This window comes from Suillus fuscotomentosus (genome assembly GCF_016647785.1).
Source record: "Suillus fuscotomentosus strain FC203 chromosome Unknown F5891scaffold_2, whole genome shotgun sequence".
Classification (NCBI taxonomy): Eukaryota; Fungi; Basidiomycota; class Agaricomycetes; order Boletales; family Suillaceae; genus Suillus; species Suillus fuscotomentosus.
In genome coordinates this window covers 830,592-849,625 of record NW_024539514.1, presented here as the reverse complement: position 1 = coordinate 849,625, position 19,034 = coordinate 830,592, and the positions used below count along the sequence as shown (strand labels likewise).

General features: G+C 47.2%; 4 protein-coding genes and 1 non-coding gene across 5 annotated transcripts; 2 read left to right on the top strand and 3 right to left on the bottom strand.

Annotated features, from left to right (window-relative positions):
* The first annotated feature begins 127 nt into the window (after positions 1–127).
* F5891DRAFT_1273493 (transcriptional regulator of RNA polII, SAGA, subunit-domain-containing protein) lies at positions 128–1,697 on the top strand. The gene is made up of 4 exons (XM_041370140.1): positions 128–373; positions 424–735; positions 792–946; positions 995–1,697. The coding sequence occupies exons 1-4, from the start codon at positions 211–213 to the stop codon at positions 1,316–1,318; spliced, it is 954 nt and encodes a 317-aa protein (XP_041233327.1). The 5' UTR covers positions 128–210; the 3' UTR covers positions 1,319–1,697.
* A 111-nt stretch (positions 1,698–1,808) lies between these two features.
* F5891DRAFT_t5 lies at positions 1,809–1,895 on the bottom strand. The gene has a single exon. It is a non-coding gene; the product is annotated as a tRNA-Ile (tRNA).
* A 4,598-nt stretch (positions 1,896–6,493) lies between these two features.
* Positions 6,494–7,547, top strand: F5891DRAFT_1220057 (uncharacterized protein; the record flags this gene model as incomplete). Its single annotated transcript, XM_041369393.1, has 1 exon — positions 6,494–7,547. Exon 1 carries the CDS (start codon positions 6,660–6,662, stop codon positions 7,545–7,547), a length of 888 nt encoding a protein of 295 aa, XP_041233326.1. The 5' UTR covers positions 6,494–6,659.
* A 3,917-nt stretch (positions 7,548–11,464) lies between these two features.
* Positions 11,465–12,279, bottom strand: F5891DRAFT_1180779 (uncharacterized protein; the record flags this gene model as incomplete). Its single annotated transcript, XM_041365978.1, has 3 exons — positions 11,465–11,665; positions 11,713–12,009; positions 12,064–12,279. The coding sequence occupies 3 exons, from the start codon at positions 12,277–12,279 to the stop codon at positions 11,465–11,467; spliced, it is 714 nt and encodes a 237-aa protein (XP_041233325.1).
* A 171-nt stretch (positions 12,280–12,450) lies between these two features.
* Positions 12,451–13,542, bottom strand: F5891DRAFT_939208 (uncharacterized protein; the record flags this gene model as incomplete). The annotated part of the gene is made up of 2 exons (XM_041374216.1): positions 12,451–12,725; positions 12,783–13,542. Coding segments are annotated over 2 exons (1,035 nt in total), but the record flags the coding sequence as incomplete, so codon positions are not given.
* Positions 13,543–19,034: the final 5,492 nt, after the last annotated feature.

The following is a 19,034-nucleotide window of genomic DNA, read 5'->3' as shown; positions in this document are numbered from 1 at the left end:
GAGTAGAGTTTGGTACGGTGGAGGGTGCACGCTGCTGTATGCACTGACTTGGGAGCTAGATGACACGGTCTGGACAAGCTATAATTGTTGAGTGGCGGGGGGAAGGGGTACTCACGAGGATTTGAAACTCAGCGAGACGCCACAGTGACCCGTAGCGTTCAGTGTGCTCAATTACTCAAGTTTGCTCTAACGGCTAGCCATTAGTTACTAATGTCACTATCCTCGACGTCGACAATCAAGAACCAGCTCAATGCTGCTCTGGGGCAGAAGGCCCCAGCCTACTTTGAAACACTCAGCCAGTTTGTTTCTGGTAAGGTATCCAGGATAGAATTTGATGAATCCGTTCGCCAGGCGCTGGATGCTCCGAATTTAGGTAAGTGCAATTACTCTTGGTGTTTCGCAATGACACTGACATCACTCTAGTCCAGCTGCACAATTCTCTTATCATCTCGTTATTCGACTTTACCGTCCACCGTCGACTACCCACACCCCCTCCTGATGTATCGAAGCCCCCACCACGTAAACGTCGCCGAACGTTGCCTTACCAAGGCCCGGATGACAACGATGATAATTTGCGATCGTCGAGACTTAAGCGATGGACTGTGTCTCTGGGGAAGCGGGAACGCGACCGCATACGAACACTGCAGTCTGTTCCCACCGAACGCCCGAGACCTCGCAAAGAAACTGATGAGATAGCATGTGATAGAGGAGTGTTGTTGTTAGGCGAGCGCGGAGGTGCGCATAATGGTTCATTACATTTCCATGACCACTGAAATTCTAGTCCGTCAAAGATCCGCCTGGCAGTCGCTTGTCATTGAATCTTGCATCGGTCTCAAGAGCTCCGACATTACAACATCTTTCGGATAGAGTCAATCTCATAGCAGCACAACATAACCTTGGCGCACCATCACGAGCCGTAGCGTCGCTATTGATGCTTGCATTTGAGGTCCGTCATCCTTGAAGTATTGGCATGCAATCCTCACATTTTACGCAGGCCAAACTAAAGCAACTCATAACACACGCACTTTCTCTTACTTCGACATCGCATGCAATCGCCTCCATAACTCCATCCACACGTCACTCGCATAGTCGTGTTCTCACTGCATCGTCTTTCGATACCCTATTCACAATTTCGCCTGCTGTGCTGCCGAATAAATCAGCCGCGGCTATGCGCCTAGCTATTGGCGACAACGACATTATGGATGATGAAGATGTCATCCTACTAAAGGATCGGGAGGTCCGAGATCAGCGATGGCAGATACTTGCTCTGCTTGGCGAGCGAAGCACAGTCAATGAAGCTCTTAGGAATCTCAGATGACAACCTCTGTTATTTCAATTGCTACCTGTTACTTACTCACCCAGTCATCTCACTAGCACAGGACGTGCACCAAGGACTCGAAGGCCGAAGTCCTTTACGAATTACGGCAGCACAATTTACCGATTAGTGGTCTTGACCAGGGCATCACGAGTCAGATGTTGGCTGTCGAATACTCAGTCTATGATATGATTGATATCCTAATGATTTACATTTAGCCCATCATCCACAAATATAAGCTTTGTTCCCAGCCCAAGGCCTGAGCGCCACAAAGTTTGGACCATTTCTTTTCAGCATCCACCAACGTCAATTTTTATATCGCTTTAATTATTCCTTCTAGCTCATCTAAAAATGAAATCTTTGGTATATATTGTCTGCGAAACATCCAAGCTCAGGGTTGTTTTCTTGCCATAGGAGTCAGTCACGTTGGAGCTTACCAGGCGAAATCAATTTAGAGGACGACATCAAGTACGTAAAAGTAGAACAAAAAGTATGGCCAACGTGGGGATCGAACCCAAGACCTTCGCGTACCAGGAGATTGGTATTAGCACGACGCTCTAACCAACTGAGCTAGTCGGCCATGTCGAAACGGATTAAATATGTCGTGAAATTGCGCGTGCCTCTTGCCATAGACTTCAAACAGGTTTAGCAGACTTAGAGAAGGCCTCGATGCATACATACATCATTGAAAATCAAGATATGTTATCAATCACTGAAAGCCCGGATGACTTTTTCACAGTGAAAAATCTTGAAAAAATCCTAAAAAAGATTAAAGTGAATTTCATGATTGTGTCACCTAAAATGTTAGACAAAATTTTGGCTTTTTATGATGAAAAATATTGATCTCAGTTAAATATTGCATCAGCCCATACTTAAATAATTCAAACAATCTTTGAACAGTACAAATCCAGATATATTTTTGACTTTGTATACTGATTGTAAACAAAGTTTTATCATGATTTGTTCCAGCACAAAAGTTGGTGTTTTTTTGACCCTTTTCTCAATGTTTTTGTTGACGACATATCTTAATTGAAGTTTGAATTTTGTATTGGACAATATTCAAAATTATAATCAAACTTGGATTATTATTTTAGCCCTCACCAAAGTCTATCTTTGTTCAAGATTTGAATAGACTCTTTATGGTGCTGATATTTTGAATCTTGTAGCCAAAAAATCTATTAACTTTGTAGTGGAGCACATGCTTTAAATTTACCACACATCAAAAGTGTGTTTGTATTTAAAATGCAGTTCATGCAAGAATTTTAATTCAGTGTATCCATTAGAGTATGAGGGGCACCACTGGACAAAATTAAACAAATAATTGCACAGTGAATTTCAAAATTTTTGACTGAAAATCAATCATCAAATTATAAAGGGTAATTTTGTGTGATCATTATCAGCACATCTTTTAATTTCCCTAAGATTGTGTTCTCCTGCTGAAATCTTTGTAACCTGCACTACTTCATCTGGACTCCAGCAAACTGAGTTGACATCTCCACTGGGTTCTTTCCACCTCACTGTCCTATATGCAAGATAGTCGCTGGCAACAGCTCTGCTGTTTGGAGACAATGTGTTAAGACCATGCACAAAGGGTAGGACTGATTCTAAGGGGCTTGGCTTCAGCTTGTGCGCTGCGCCCCTTACCCGAGTATGTGCCCTTAATTTCAGATTGGTGTCCAAAGAAAGTCTGAAGGCGTCCGAAGGCGCGGGAAACTTCGGAAGGACTTTCTGGACGGGTGCAAGTAACTTCCAGATGAGTGCGAGAAAGTTCTGGAAATTACGATGAGGTTTCGTCCTGATACGGATATGTATAATGGCTACTTGGGACTTGTCCTGAGTAGAAGTAAACAGAGGAAAGGCTGCAAGGACAAAGTCCGAAGCAGAATAGGTCCGGAGGACCATGGGAAAGATCCGGATGAACTTCCGGAAACTATGGAGGATTGGATGAGCGGATGAGCAGAGTATTGGATAAGCAGAGCTCCGGCCTAGGGAGAAACTCCCTAGGCCTGAGATGGATAACAACTAAGTTGGAAGACTAGAACTGATATGAGGACTTAGAGTGAGATCTAGTGTGAGGACTAATATGATATTCAGACTGAGGAACTACAGGACATATACAGGAGTTTATATACTAAGTGACTATCGGAAAGATCAATAAGCAAAGGTCCAAGGCTATGTACGAAGCATAAGCAAAGTTGTCAAACGTGAGTCAGAAATGAAGCATAGGTTAATGGATCAGTAAGCATACCGGTAGTAAGTATAACTGAGATACCGGGAACAAGGAAATACTGGATAGGCTGTGTTAACGTTATATGCACAGGAAATGAATTAAGTAGCTTATCATATATCAGATTGGACTGGACTGGATTGGATATGGTCTGGACGAGATGCGTGGATGTGCAGAGGTGCAGGGATCCGGATGGGTAGAGGACTGGAGACATGGATAAGGCGTCCAAAGGTCCGGATGAGGTGTGGGAATATTATCGGACGTAGGTCCGGAATATGGGATATGACACAATGTCTTCGCCTATATATGTATAGCTCTTTATGTCTCATAGTTGAAGTGAGCTGTCCCTTGAACATGTGATAATGCACTGTCCACTGGGTGGGTGCACAACACCTCAGACCAGCTTGGTATGGCCTTGCATCATCTTTTGGGTCTTTATTGCTGATGCCTTTTGATCTTAGCAGTCATGAAAGACATGGTTGGTACAACTTACAACAAGTCCCACCTACCTTCTCTGTTCCTTCATCACCATTTACTGGCATTGACTTGTCTGCCACAGTGAACAACATGCAGGTACACATATAAGCTACAGTACACCATCCTCATGCATAAAAAATGTCTACAAATCTGTAAAGCTGTAGACCAAATAAGATGTCTGGATTCCATGCTGTGAGAGTGGACTAGTATCAAAGCCTCAAGCTGTATTCCAAGAAACTGCACTTGCTTGAGTGAAAGTGGGCTGTCTGCCTCCAAAACCATGGCCTCTGAGAACTGCTGTAGGTGGTGAGTGACAAAAGGATTCTTGCTGAGTTTATCTTCTTCATTGTTTACATGGTAGTGATCAATTATATGATGGTCATCCACGTATTACAGTGACCTATCTTCGTATAATACGAGGGAACGGATGTGCATAATATCCTGTATGATATGGGCCAGTGGACCATGGGCCCAGGATAACAATATCCTCAACTATGACGGATGGGCCGGGAGGCAAATTATTCCTGATGGAGGTGGGTGGGCCCATGCAGGGAATATATAGAGTAGATGAGTGGGCCGATGTACATGAATATTAGGTAGACAGGTGGGCTGAGGTAGTTGGATATTATGCAGATGGGTGTATTAAGGTAGATGTGTATGAGATAGATGGGTAGGTACTTGTTATCACATTCACGGGTGGGCCCAGACATATATTAAATTAGATGGGTGGGCCGATGTAGATGAGGAATCTTGACTAGATGTGAAAACACTTAAAACAAAAGGGTGCTCAACAGCAAGACCGGGATACGAGACAACGACTCGACCCAAGGGACAACCACTGAGAGAAGTTCCTCGAAATAAAGTGGAGGGAAACTCTATGAGCTAGGCGGGCACTAACAGGCGCGAGAAGATAACGCGCATGAGCGGGAGGTTCGAGAATGCGCGCGCGCGAAGCAAAGGCGCGCCTTGAGCGTTAAGGGAAAGGTCCTATTGAGGAGTGAATGCCCAGATGGATGATTGACAGGAGAATAAGATCTTATAACAAGTGAGGAGGTGATCTATACACTTTCCAGTACACAAAGATAAGGGGAAAGTAAGTACCAGAACCAAAGGAAACCCTTCTGTATTTAAGAATGGAGATGGCGCGCTTCCGAGCGCGCTCCTGAACCGAGTAACCATATCAACTCTAATTATAACTAAGTTTAAATAAACTTTCTATAAGTAGCGCGGACGTCGGACCGAAGATTTTATTAGTTCAATGGATAAGATAGAAATAACACACCAGTGAATCAGTAAGGACATGGGACGGATGGACGGACGATAGTGCGAAGACCTATGAGGAGGCGCACAAACGCGCGCGTGCATAGGTAAGGCGCGCCTAAGTGCGCGCGAGTTCGGATAAGGCGCGCGCGAGTGCACGCGAGACTGGTACTTAGGAGTAGAGCTGTAACATATAGGAATGTATGGGTAAAGGCCGTATATTCGGCATTGAGATGCGCGAGTCTCTACACCAAGGGTATTATACAATATTGTATTATACGGGTGGGCCCAGACACATATTAATTAGACCAGTGGGCCGAGGGTGTTGTATGGGATGTTGTATTAGACGGGTGGGCCGAGGGTGGTATAAAATATAGATGAGTGGGCCCATGTGTATCATAATTGTAGACATGATGGAGCTGAGGTAGTTGTACATCAACCAAATCAGAGGAGGTAATAAATCAAAGTTACCAAGTTCCTGGAGCATCAGGTGATCTCCTGACATGGCGGTGCGAAGCTTGTGTTGCCCTACAAGATGCCAAGTTCCGACCACCAGAATTTGAGTCAACTGTACCAAGTTCTGAGTTCTGGGACCTGGAACTCAACACATAATTTAGTTAATACTTTTTGATGGTGCACAGGTTGTCTTGCAGAATGTGGAATCCAGGGTGCGAAGCTTGTGTTGCCCTATGAGAAGCCAAGTTCCGACCACCAGAATTTGAGTCAACTGTACCGAGTTCCGGGACCTGGAACTCAACACATAATTTAGTTAATACTTTCTGTGTTAAATGGCCAACTGAAGTTGAGATGTTTCTGAAGAGAGCAGCAGGTGCTCTTTTGACATGGCCTTTGATGGTGCTTAGGTTGTCTTGCAGAATGTGGAATCCGGGGTGCGAAGCTTGTGTTGCCCTACAAGAAGCCAAGTTCCGACCACCAAAATGTGAGTCAACCATACTCAGAGGAGGTAATAAATCAAAGTTACTGAGTTCCTGGAGCAGCAGGTGATCTCCTGACATGGCTGTGCGAAGCTTGTGTTGCCCTATGAGACGCCAAATTCCGACCACCCAAATATGGGTCAACCATACCGACTTCCGAGTTCCAGGACCCGGGAGTCGACAAATGAATATTTGATTATTCTATTACGTAACGAGGAACGAGCGGAGGAATAGAATGTAGTCTTTGCGCAAGCGACGGATGCAGTACAAACTCTTTCTTTCGTACTGCGACGTCCTCGTGTTTTCAGCCTAGTCGTCCTCAACGACTTCGTATCTCATCCTTTTCTTTTCTTTATCATCAGCTATTGATTTCTACTTTCTCTTAGGTCGCTGTACTTTACAGATAAACTAATCCAAGCAACCTTCCGATTCACACCAATCGCACATGAACCGCATACTGGCTGACCCAGCGCTCGAAGCGCAGCCGAACTTCGAGTTCCCAGCTTACGCGGCTTGGCTCAATGCTATCGTTGCAGGAGGACCTACCAGAGAGGCGGCCCTGGAGCAAATGGCAGAGAGTTGGAGGCTGGAGCGCCAAGAACGCATCGTTCTATGGCAGCAGCAATCTGAAGAAGATCTTCGAGTCCAGCAAGAGCAAGAAGATCAAGAACGCATTGCGAAAGAAGCCGAAGCGGCTGAAGAACAGCGAGAAGCAGAGAAGAAGAAGCCCAAGATCAACAACTTCGATGCCGAAGCCGTCGTGGCAGACGTTCTTATTCCTCGCCCTTCGCAGTATGCACTGCAGAAGATCAAAAGCATGGAATATGTCGAGCTGTGGTACTTCAGTCCAGAAGGGTGCCGGGAAGCTTTAGACAGTTGCAGGTCCACGGCGGAGGACTCCTTTGGCCTGGCAAAGGTTGATGGGTACGTCGCGTTCAAGCCGATGGCATCATTCAAGGCTTCGCAGAAAGCGCTACAAGACCATGACCTATCTTGGCGTCAATTCGACATGGCAAAAACGAGCTTCTTGATCCATATCGACAAATGCGGCTGGCCAGACAAGCACCAGCAAGCCTTAGCGCTCTTCTTCACTCTCATTACCAACCACGAGCACCGAATGCGAACTCGTGGCGAGAAGACTTTACTTCGTTACGCCACATACTACAGTGACATATCTCCGTATAATACGAGGGAACGGACGTGCATAATATCCCGTATGATACGGGCCAGCGGACCATGGGCCCATGATAAAAATATTCTCGACTATGACGGATGGGCCGGGAGGCAAATTATTCCCGATGGAGGCGGGTGGGCCCATGCAGGGAATATATAGAGTAGATGAGTGGGCCGATGTAAATGAATATTAGGTAGACGGGTGGGCCGAGGTAGCTGGATATTATGCAGATGGGTGTATTAAGGTAGATGTGTATGAGATAGATGGGTAGGTACTTGTTATCACATTCACGGGTGGGCCCAGACACATATTAAATTAGACGGGTGGGCCGAGGGTATTATAAAATATTGTATTATACGGGTGGGCCCAGACACATATTAATTAGACCGGTGGGCCGAGGGTGTTGTATGGGATGTTGTATTAGACGGGTGGGCCGAGGGTGGTATAAAATATAGATGGGTGGGCCCATGTGTATCATAATTGTAGACATGATGGAGCTGAGGTAGTTGTACATCAACCAAATCAGAGGAGGTAATAAATCAAAGTTACCAAGTTCCCGGAGCATCAGGTGATCTCCTGACATGGCAGTGCGAAGCTTGTGTTGCCCAACGAGACGCCAAGTTCCGGCCACCAGAATTTGAGTCAACTGTACCGAGTTCCGAGTTCCGGGACCCGGAACTCACCACATAAGTTGGTTAATACTTTTTGATGGTGCACAGGTTGTCTTGCAGAATGTGGAATCCGGGGTGCGAAGCTTGTGTTGCCCTACGAGAAGCCAAGTTCCGACCACCAGAATTGGAGTCAACTGTACCGAGTTCCGAGTTCCGAGTTCCGGGACCCGGAACTCAACACATAATTTAGTTAATACTTTCCATGTTAAATGGCCAACCGAAGTTCAGATGTTTCTGAAGAGAGCAGCAGGTGCTCTCTTGACATGGCCTCTGATGGTGCTTAGGTTGTCTTGCAGAATATGGAATCCGCGGTGCGAAGCTTGTGTTGCCCTACGAGAAGCCAAGTTCCGACCGCCAAAATGTGAGTCAACCGTACTCAGAGGAGGTAATAAATCAAAGTTACCGAGTTCCCGGAGCAGCAGGTGATCTCCTGACATGGCTGTGCGAAGCTTGTGTTGCCCTACGAGACTCCAAATTCCGACCACCCAAATATGGGTCGACCGTACCGACCTCCGAGTTCCGGGACCCGGGAGTCGACAAATGAATATCTGATGACCAGCGAGTCAACCTTACTCAGAGGAGGTAATAAATCACAGTTACCGAGTTCCCGGAGCAGCAGGTGATCTCCTGATATGGCAGTACGAAGCTTGTGTTGCCCTATGAGACGCCAAATTCCGACCACTCAAATATGGGTCAACCGTACCGACTTCCGAGTACCGGGACCCGGGAGTCGACAAATGAATATCTGATGACCAGCACACTTCCAATCAGGTAGTATTTCATTGAGCAATGGATAATAATACATCTTTGACAGCGGCCAAAATTATCCATGGCTCCCTTATCTGATCCTCTCTATCTCCACCCCCTATAACACCAAAGTCCGGACATCCAGCATTCAGCGTCTGATTTCCCAAGATTAACATCCAGCATGAACGGTTCTTCCCCTTCCCCTCCTGATAGCATAAACATCTGGCGCACTTGGGCCCTGACTGTGACTTATGAAGCAGGGGAATATACTGAACAGAAATTCAAGGCAGAGAAGACTGGAGGAGGCCCAGTCATACCTTCCCCCAACCTAGACACTGATCTGGTGATGGCGTGCGATCGCTTGGCTGATGTACTCATAAAGGCATCTAAAAATCCCAGTGGGTCTTCCTGCAGATTCGGAAAATTCTATTTATCATTCAAATTCCTGCATGACAGTTCAGATGCAGATGGATATTGCAAGATATAGCAAATTGATCTCCCCGAAGGACACCGGGCATAATGAACATAAAGAGGCGAGGTTGCTTGAGAGGTGTCCTCCTGGCCATGAAGGCAAAAGGTTGGTCGATGAACCTGCAATAATTCTTGATGCATCCGGTGCCATCATTGCATGGTATCTCCCAGACGCCCTGACAGACACCACCCAGGTGTGTAATATACATTGTTACTCGATGGATATCGAATATTAATGGAACCTACAGAAGGAAATCAGGGAGGCCACCTATTTGCTCTCTCCAAGCCTCGAAAAAAGTGTAAGGGCTGATGGCAATTGGCGAACTAATCAAAGGTTGTTCAACCGGGGCTCGGAAGATGTTGGAGCAACTCCCGGATGCATCAATCTATCTCCGGCATGGTTTCAACAGGGACACGAGGTAGGATCTGATGAGATGGTGATTCCGGCAGTCATACTTACCAATCCCAAAGAATGTGTCCGATCCGGAGGTATCTGCATCATTGAAGGGACCTTCCTGCGAGAATATCCTCAAAGCCATTGCAAGGCCAGCAGCCATCGCGTCCGCGGCACTCAGAGTCATGCATCCTGAGCAGTACTGGGCAGGGTTGAGAACCTTGTCAAACCTTGGAAATATAGCAGTAAGCAAGGATCTGCCACAGATGCCGGAGGCCCTGCAGTACTGGGCATCCGTGTTTAACACCCTCTCCATCATTTCCAATCGGGAAACCCCCCATCATCGAGACCACATGTCCATTGCTGAATGCTTCGACATTCTCACCACCGTGGGGGACTATTCTAATGCTCGGATGACAATGCCAAACCTTCAGCTGGAGTTCAAGTACAATTCCGGCTGTATGATTGCGTTTTCCGGAAAGATTGTGAGACATGGAGTGTATGATGTGGAAGGGGATCGGATTGCTTGGGCATGGTATATGAGGGATGCTGTTCATATTTATGCTGGTGTTCCATCATGTGGATGGGCTAGTGTGGATGGTGCATACAGCGTGTGAAAGATCAAACAAAGAGCAAGCATTGTGACCTATATACATTCCAACAAATGAATACCATGTACCAATTGTGATCCGGACCTCAATACTCAATTTTGAGCATTTCCCAAGTGATATGTGGGACTAAATAATTTGGATGCAAGCCTCGGTATTCGATAATTGGAACTCGGGACTTGACATATGGGAGTCCGGAGTGCCGGGGTACTTAGTCCCGACACCCGGACCTTAGCAAGTGATATTTGAGACTGGGGGAAGATGTATAAATACGCTCGAATTAACATTTGTTATTTCCATACACATTTAACAAAACCCTGAACCCCGACATTGTGGACTCCGGACTCGACACTGTTCTGAATACCGAGTTCCGGACGCCCAGGTCCCGAGTCCCGAATTTCGGAGGTCGGGGCTCGGAGACCCGGAGCTCGGCAACTGTGTTGGGTGTCAGGGTATCCAGACCATTGGAGATAGCATGTGTGAGTATTTTGCGTTTCATGGTTTATGTTGGGTGAATATGGAATTGGGGATCAGGGACTCGGTATTCAGAACAGTGTCAAGTCCCAGGTCACGAGCTCCGAGTCCCGAGTGCCGAACCCCGAGTCCCGAGTCCCGAATGTCGGAAGTCGGGGTTCGGCGACCCGGAGCTCGGCAACTGCTGGGTGTGGGTTTCGGGACTCGGGACTCGGAGCTCATGACCTGGGACTCAACACTGTTCTGAATACCGAGTCCCTGACACCTGATTCCATAATCACGAAACATAAACCATGAAACTTAAAATACTGACAAATGCTATCTCCAATGCTCCGAGTACCCTGACACCCAACACAGTTGCCGAGCTCCGGGTCGCCGAACCCCGACTTCCGAAATTCGGGACTCGGGACTCGGGGTTCGGCACTCGGGACTCGGAGCTCGTGACCTGGGACTTGACACTGTTCTGAATACCGAGTCCCTGATCCCCAATTCCATATTCACCCAACATAAACCATGAAACGCAAAATACTCACACATGCTATCTCCAATGGTCTGGATACCCTGACACCCAACACAGTTGCCGAGCTCCGGGTCTCCGAGCCCCGACCTCCGAAATTCGGGACTCGGGACCTGGGCGTCCGGGACTCGAATGTGAGATTTTTGAATGCATAGAATATGTTACATCTTGTATACAATGAAGACTGAATGGGACTACACTCCTTTGCCTTTCCTCAATTTCTCTAACATGTCAGTGTACATCTTCACCTCTCCCATCTTAGCTTCGATGCCCTGATCTTGCTCCTCCAGCAATGCTTCCATGCGTTCTTTGATGAATCTCAGTCCCATGAGTGGTGGAGTCGAAGTGTTTTTCAACTTCTCTGGAAGTACCAAAGCATCATCCTCAACATTAAGCTGAAACAGATAAGTCATCAATCAAGGTAATTCAGCTGACATCTTACCGCCCAATACTGGTAGTGAGAGACGCAGGAAGCCATTATTTCATCCCACTGCCATGGTTGATCAGGGATTGTGGTGTTTCCCATCCACCATGGACATGTATATGCGAACACAATCCGGGACGGATGTCCTGCAATTGGCTCATCATGAAATGAAAGGAGGTGGAATGAAAAGACGTCGTCCGGAACAGTGTTCCAGGTCAGCATGGGATACAACTTAAGGATATAAGCGACAGGGACCGGAAGAACCGACACGATATTCTGTGAAGCGGAGTACTGCAGGAGTGGTGTGACAAATGTCTGCTCAAATTCTTAGCATTGACCAACAAAGTCATCAGGGCAGTGGTGACATACATTCATCTCCCATTGCAGCCCGGCTTTAAAATACTTGATCCGGTCAGCAGATAGACCATTGTTGGCAGCTTCCGTCCGATATTGAGAGATGATTGCACGGACGCGCGATCCAGCCATTGCCAATGTGCAGGAAATAGTTGCAAGGCTCAGCTTCAGAGGTCGGTAATGGCTTCCGGGATTCAGAGTGCCAGAAGTGGATGCATGAGATGCAGACATGGCTAATACAGGACTATGGCGCTGGCAATACAAGTGAAAGATGGTCAAGATGTGAAGATAAGAATCACTGATGGATGGATACGAAATTCAAACTCCGACATGGGCTGACCCGGACAATTCCCGGGCCTCAATTATGTATGTGGAAAAAGGGACTTCATGAGAAAACAATGTTCATTCATCTCCAGCCTCTATCAACACATTTTGTAGGTCTTGAAAAGCTGCCTGCGCATCCTGTGCCAGCAATGAATACATGTGGGATTGCCTTCCGGCGTAGCATCCGTGACCCGGAAGTCGTTTCTCCAATGATTCCTGCATGTGCTCGCCCCATATGGTTGTTTTCCACAAAAAGAACTTACATGTCCAATCCATCTCGAATGTGACCAATAGCATTTCTTCCCTCCATCGATCCCGTAGTGCCTTTGCCCTCAGCCAATGGACTCGGTAAACTTGGCATGGGTCCAGTCAGGTAATCCGCGGGATATGACATGCAAGCGGGAACTCACATTCTTCATTCCACGATTGATCAGGACCCCCGAGGTCGACTTCAACAGACCAAAACCAAGCCAAAGATTCATTTCGTTGACCTCGGGCATTTGGGTCGCCCACTGCAGTGCTGATTTTGAGTTGCTCGCGAAGCAGGGGTTTGTATTTCTGAAGCTGGTCTTGCCCCGGCTCAAGTTTCATCATTTGCTTCCTTGTCTTTGTATATATGCTGGCATGGAGGGAGACTGCCTGCTGCACCGACGTCACCTGGGACCAAGCTCGAGTTTTCAGGGCCTGGGAATTGGCCTGCCTAACGGTTGTTCGGAACAGGATGGCCTTGTTGCAAAGGTAAATGCGGAGATTGTGAAGGGCATCATTGGCCTGCCCTTCACGAAGCGACATCTCCAGGGGAATCAGATCCTCTGCCATGCATCGTCTGCATCTGTCAACCCCCAGGTTTGATGGCAATGGGATTACAGTTAGCTCGGGAGAGTTTGTCCATGTGTGAGATGTCTCTGTGAAATCCGCCGGGTCATCATCGAGATCATCTAGAATGTCTACGTCCAAGTCTTCAGGTTCATCATCTGCATCAAATCCCTCCCCGAGATGTGTTAGAGCAGACCGAGCAAATCCATCTATCTGGCCTTGGAGCCGATCTCTTTGACGGGCGATGTCTAATCTCTGTGTCTCGGTGGATCTTCTTCCGATCCTTCGGACCTCGATGAGCAATGCAATCTGAGCCTCTTCAATTGCTAACCCTGTTGATATCCATGTCGCCACAGATCTGCGAGAGGGTGCTGCATTGCGGGCGTTACCCTCCTCTAACAATCTAAGCTCGATCTCCTTTTTGCTAGGTGCTGAGTGCAATATTAATTCAGTCCTCGACGGAGACAATGGAACTCAATGTACCCTTTTTGATATTGATCTCATATTCATCCATGGCTGAAGGATCATTCAATCTGCTTGACTGAGCTATCCTCTCCCTGGCTAACCATTCTGTCTTCAAATGTGAGGGTGCTGCTTCATCGAGTCTGTCGAATGCCTTTCCACTTTCTAAGATACCATTCCTAGCCAGTTTGTATTTCCGGCATAGAGTCCTTTTCATGCAAATCATCTTGCAGAAATTGGAGTCATTCATCTGATAATCAAGGCATTCCTTTCGGTGGGGAGATGACATTCCCCGAGCAGCAGGGGAGATCAAATTGAGCCGTGCCCATAGCGTCTCCATGATCTCTCCATCGATCCGACCAATGCCTTCAATAAAGTTAGAAGCATATCGGACATAGCAGCTGTCCTGATGGCCATGAACGTGCCACAACCCAATTCTGGGAATGATGGTTAGTTGTGGTGCCATTTCTAGAAATCGACTTCGATCCACCCGAACCCGAAAGTGTTTGTTGTATTGACAATTAATATCATAGAAGGTGACAGCCCTGGTGATGCCTTCCATGTTGTGCCGGGAAGCCTCGCAAAGGGCGTAGTCCATGTTCATTTGTCTGCAAGTGACCCATGGTTAACTCGTGAATGGGGAATGGTGGATGTGGCTTGCCTTTCGCCTTTCTGAAAATCCACCATGGAGTGAGGGACAAAGCAACCGTGTCTGGCACAGGCAACTCCCCCGATACCGGTGGACTCCAGCTTGTGCCGAGCAGCATTAGCTTGATTTACTGCCCGGTGATTGTTGCAGCTTGATTTTTCCACTGTGTCAGCAGCCTCTGCCAGGTGCATTTTATACCTGTCCTTTCCCACCATGAATCCAAGCCCATCGGACAGCCAAACTTCATCGAATGGCTTAATGGGATGCAGATGTTCGGCTTTGAAATTTCCGTCCATCACAAATGACCGGGTGTATTTCCAGCTTGGATCACTAGTATTATTATGGAGGCCACAGTGGTTGAGAATAGGACTCACTCATCAAGAGATTCATCCTCTGACAACAGCACATTAATCCCAGGCTGAGGACATGCCGGGCAAAATAATGCGAGTTCTCCTGTGCTCAGGTTATCAGAACGATGGCCGAAGCCATGCCATTTCATTGTCTTCAACTGCCTCCACTGTCGAGCGACCCTCATGAGCTCTCTGTATTGGTCCTTGCAATGTGCTTTGTCAATATGATGTCCAGTAGATGAAGAGGATAAGGCATTACCGGAACAAGGTGTGGAAACATGTTCGAGGTCATTCGCTGGAGCTTGCTGTAATAGTTCATCGCCGAGGTGCCGCATTCAAGGCTGTCCAGTAGAAATCATTGAGCACTCTGAAGGTGAACAGTCTTTGGCCTGTTAAAAGATGCAGGGAAAAATCTGTGTCGAAACATTTGAATGTCCAGACTCATGGCATTCAGACATTTACAGCATTGAACCTCCAGGTGATGAACTCCGGACTTGTCAACAATGACCATGGTGTTTTCCTTTGGCTGGAACTCGGGTCCGGACACAAATGGCAGATCTTCAGGCTCGAGCAGGTCTTCGGGTTCATCTTCTTCAAACAGATTCCACCGATCGGTGACCGCCGGACATTGTTTGCCATCATGGCCAAGGTATATAATGAGTCCCACATGAGCTGGACAACTCCGCTCGAAGAATCGCCCATTCCATTGACTGATCCAGTGGAAAGGATTGCTATGATGTTGACTCCTGCAACAGCCCGTGCAATAGAGTGGCTCGCCAAGACAATCTTGACATTTGTACACCCCATCCTGTTGGCAGATGATGCATCTCCTGTCTTCTGGTGGAGCTTCTCGATTGAGGAGGTGATGTAGATATGATTCCTGCCTTGGCAGCCATTGCCTGAGGTAGTCATTTTGACTCTGTATTTTTGAATGCTTAGCCATAGTTTGAATGACACTCCAACATTGTACATGAACTTGCCATGGTTTTTGGGAGTTGCAAAGGCTCAAATGAGCCGTGATCCTGCTCGTAAGTATTGTCAGGAAAGTCTTCCCAAGGAGGTGGTGCCTCAACAGGCTGAATTGTTGGTGATTCTGGGGGAGAGTTAGGCATGGACCTGTAGGCATGTCGCCTCGTGCTTGCAAGTGGGACCTTGACCCAAGTCTTCCTACCTTTGCTGCCCCTTGCTTCCACCCTGTGAGATTTTTGCACTGGGGTGCACTACCTATCTTCATCTTGTTTATTAATGTTGCAAGCAAGGCATCAGCTCAGGTGTAATGAATTGTTATTGCAATATGATGCGGTGCAGTCCTGTTGGCGCATTACAAATTCATTTCCATTAATGGCTTCTCTTCCAATATGGGCCAATTAACCCATCATTAGGCTTTGCTCGAAGTTCAACTTTGCACAATTCATTAATACTTCCATCTTGCAAATCCTTAGCCATTTTGGCATTCTGATTCACTATGGCAAGAACAGGTCATTCCACCAATACGACTTCCGGAAGACACAGGATGCGTCAACCACAGTCTCAGAAGCTCATGGACAAGGAGATTTTGGAGTTGAAGAACTACCTTCCTGAGTGGACTGCTGCCAAAAGGAGTGAGAAGCGAGTGATTTTCACTGCCATAGCAAGGGCGGCCAGGTTGTTTGCTCCTAAATTGGACCAAAAACAATGGAAAAAGAGGAAGCAGGTGAGGCTTCTTTGTTGTGTGGAAAAACTAAATTTTCAACATCACATTCTTTCATCAACTCTTAGGTGTACAAGACTTGGTTGTTCAACAACAAGAAAAAGAAGGAAAGGAAGGACATGATCAAGTATGGGAGGAAATGGACACCCAGGATGGTGGTCTACCAGCAGAAACACGAAGAGGTGCTGAAGAGGATTGAGGACGAGTCCGGGGTAAAGCCAGGAGATCCTGGTATGTTCAAACATTATCAGGCGGCAGTGAAGAGAGCCATGGCTGAATTGGACGACAACGAGTTGGAGAAGGCGAAAGAAACAGCCGAAGAGTGGTCCAACAACTGTCCGCCTCCGGAGATACAAGCACAAGTGGCTCATAAGAAGGGTCCAGCATATATGGAGCACTTTTTGAATGAGATGTGGAGGCAATGTGGGATGAGAGTGTTTGTGATGTCGGCTTGGAAGAATGAAAAGGGCGAGGTGCTGTTCGGGATGTGAGTACATTTATCCATTGACAGAGATCTTTCGTCTCAAAATATTCATGCAGGCATGATGATAATGAGGCCTTAGGAGATGGGGACAGCTTCATGAAGATGAGGGACTGGGAGGACATTGAGCCAGTGTGGCAGGAGTATGCGCAGGAACAGTTCGGTGAGTGTTTGAACCATGTATTCCAGATTGAACATGTTGAGCATCACAATGATAGGCGCTGGGGCATGGGATGGAGGACGTCAGGTCAAGGGAGGCCCAAAACGAATTCGAAAACCAGCCTTCGAACTCGAAATGGATGGGGAGGGTATGCCACTCCTTCCAGACATCACCAACACCAAACTTGAGGAGAAGAAGGCCATAGTGAGGGCCTTTCTTACATTGCACTATCGTGAGTTTGTCGTCGCATCACCTGACAAATTGTTCAATGCATGGACAAAGGGATATGCTCCGGGAAGGACAAGGCGGTTGTGCCATGGAGTGCCATTGTACAAAGTCAGGATGACTTCATGGCCCGGACATATCTTCTGGCGGATGTTAACTTGAAGGAACCTTCGAAGCTGCAAATTTGGGACACCACTACCTTGCTCCATTTCTGGCGCGCTCGGCAGGAAACAGGTGAAGGTCCCACATTTCTGTTCAAAGCATGGAAGAACAAAGATGGGGACATGATACCATCTGTCATATCTGGCAACTCGCCCTCTCCTCAGACTCGTATAGTGAGAAGGCAGCCAAGGGTTACCATCCGAAGGCCTCGGGAGTCATCGACAGAAGCTGAGAGTGATAAGGAGAGTGCTACTCATCATATGGAGCATGATGTGGATGATGACCTGGCTGTTGGGAGACCTCCGCTGAAGAAACACAGGACAGGAGGTCCTACACCCAAAGGGCCAGCAGTCCCACGTGCAATTCCAAAGCCTCGCCTGGCCAAGCCGGCCAAGAAAGGTGCATTACTGACATCACGAATGGGAGACCTCCTTGCTGGGTTAACTGAAGACGCGACAGGTGAGGTTAGAGATGATGTTGAAATGGAAGAGAGTATCACACCGCCAGCACAGAAAAGGAGGCGGGGCACTCGAGTCACTGTTGAACCATCCACGAGGATGACCCAGAGTAAGTTGCAAATGCCAGTAGACAGTACACCTAGAGTAACCAGAGCACGGGGATGCACTTAATGTACATATATGTTCCTGCCCTCATGTGTAATGTCATATGTGCTATTATGTATATGTCAAAGTACTAACGACCTAATTGTAAATCCCAAATCCCAAATCTCGAGTACCAAGGCCCAAGTACAGAACCCCGAATGCCGGGCACCGAGTACCAAGTACCAAGGCCCAAGTACTGAGCACCAAACACCGAGTACTGAGTACCGAGCACCAAGTACTGAGCACCAAAAACTGGGCAGCGAGTACTGGGTAGGTGGAGTATACAAGTACCAAGGACTACCTACTGAGTAGGTACAGTATACAAGTACCAAGTATTAAGTACTTAGCAGGTAAAGTATACTGCAATGTGTCTAATATCAGACATTGATCAATATTTACATGTTACTTGAGTCCTCAAAGGCCTCAATGATGGTATCTAATACCTTCAGCATTTCGGAGGTTGACTCCCTTACCCTTTGCATCCTCCGGAGGTCAACATCTGCTTTCCGCAGCTTGTCGCATGTTTCAGCCCATGCCATCCTGAATGGTCTGTCAGCCTCAAGAATTTGTGCTACTGTAGGGGCAGGAAGATCTTCATGACACTGTTGGTAATCACCCAGGCGATCTACAATTGATTGAACTTGCAGGATATTAGCAGAGATAAATAATCAAATGTTGCATACTTACCTTCAGCTTGATCATAAGATCCGATTGGCATGAACTCCTGAACCATGGCACACAGTGCTTCATTGTTGAGTTCCGGCTCGGGCGATTGACGTTCAGCAGTTTCTGAAATAGCTTGGGAGATAACATGAGTAAAGAACATAAAATGATATGACTATACCTACAAGGTATGGGTGCCTCTGGTACAACCGAAGTGGCCGGATGAGGCTCTGGAGTCGATTCATTCACTTGGGAAATGCCATGAAAGGTGAACATGAAATAGAAAGAATGATCTCACCAGCCATAGGAAAATCGGGTACAACCGGAGCATCATCAGACGAAATCAAGGTATCCTCCGGACCAAGATACAAGTCCAGGTCATCGTACAGGGCCAGTCCATCT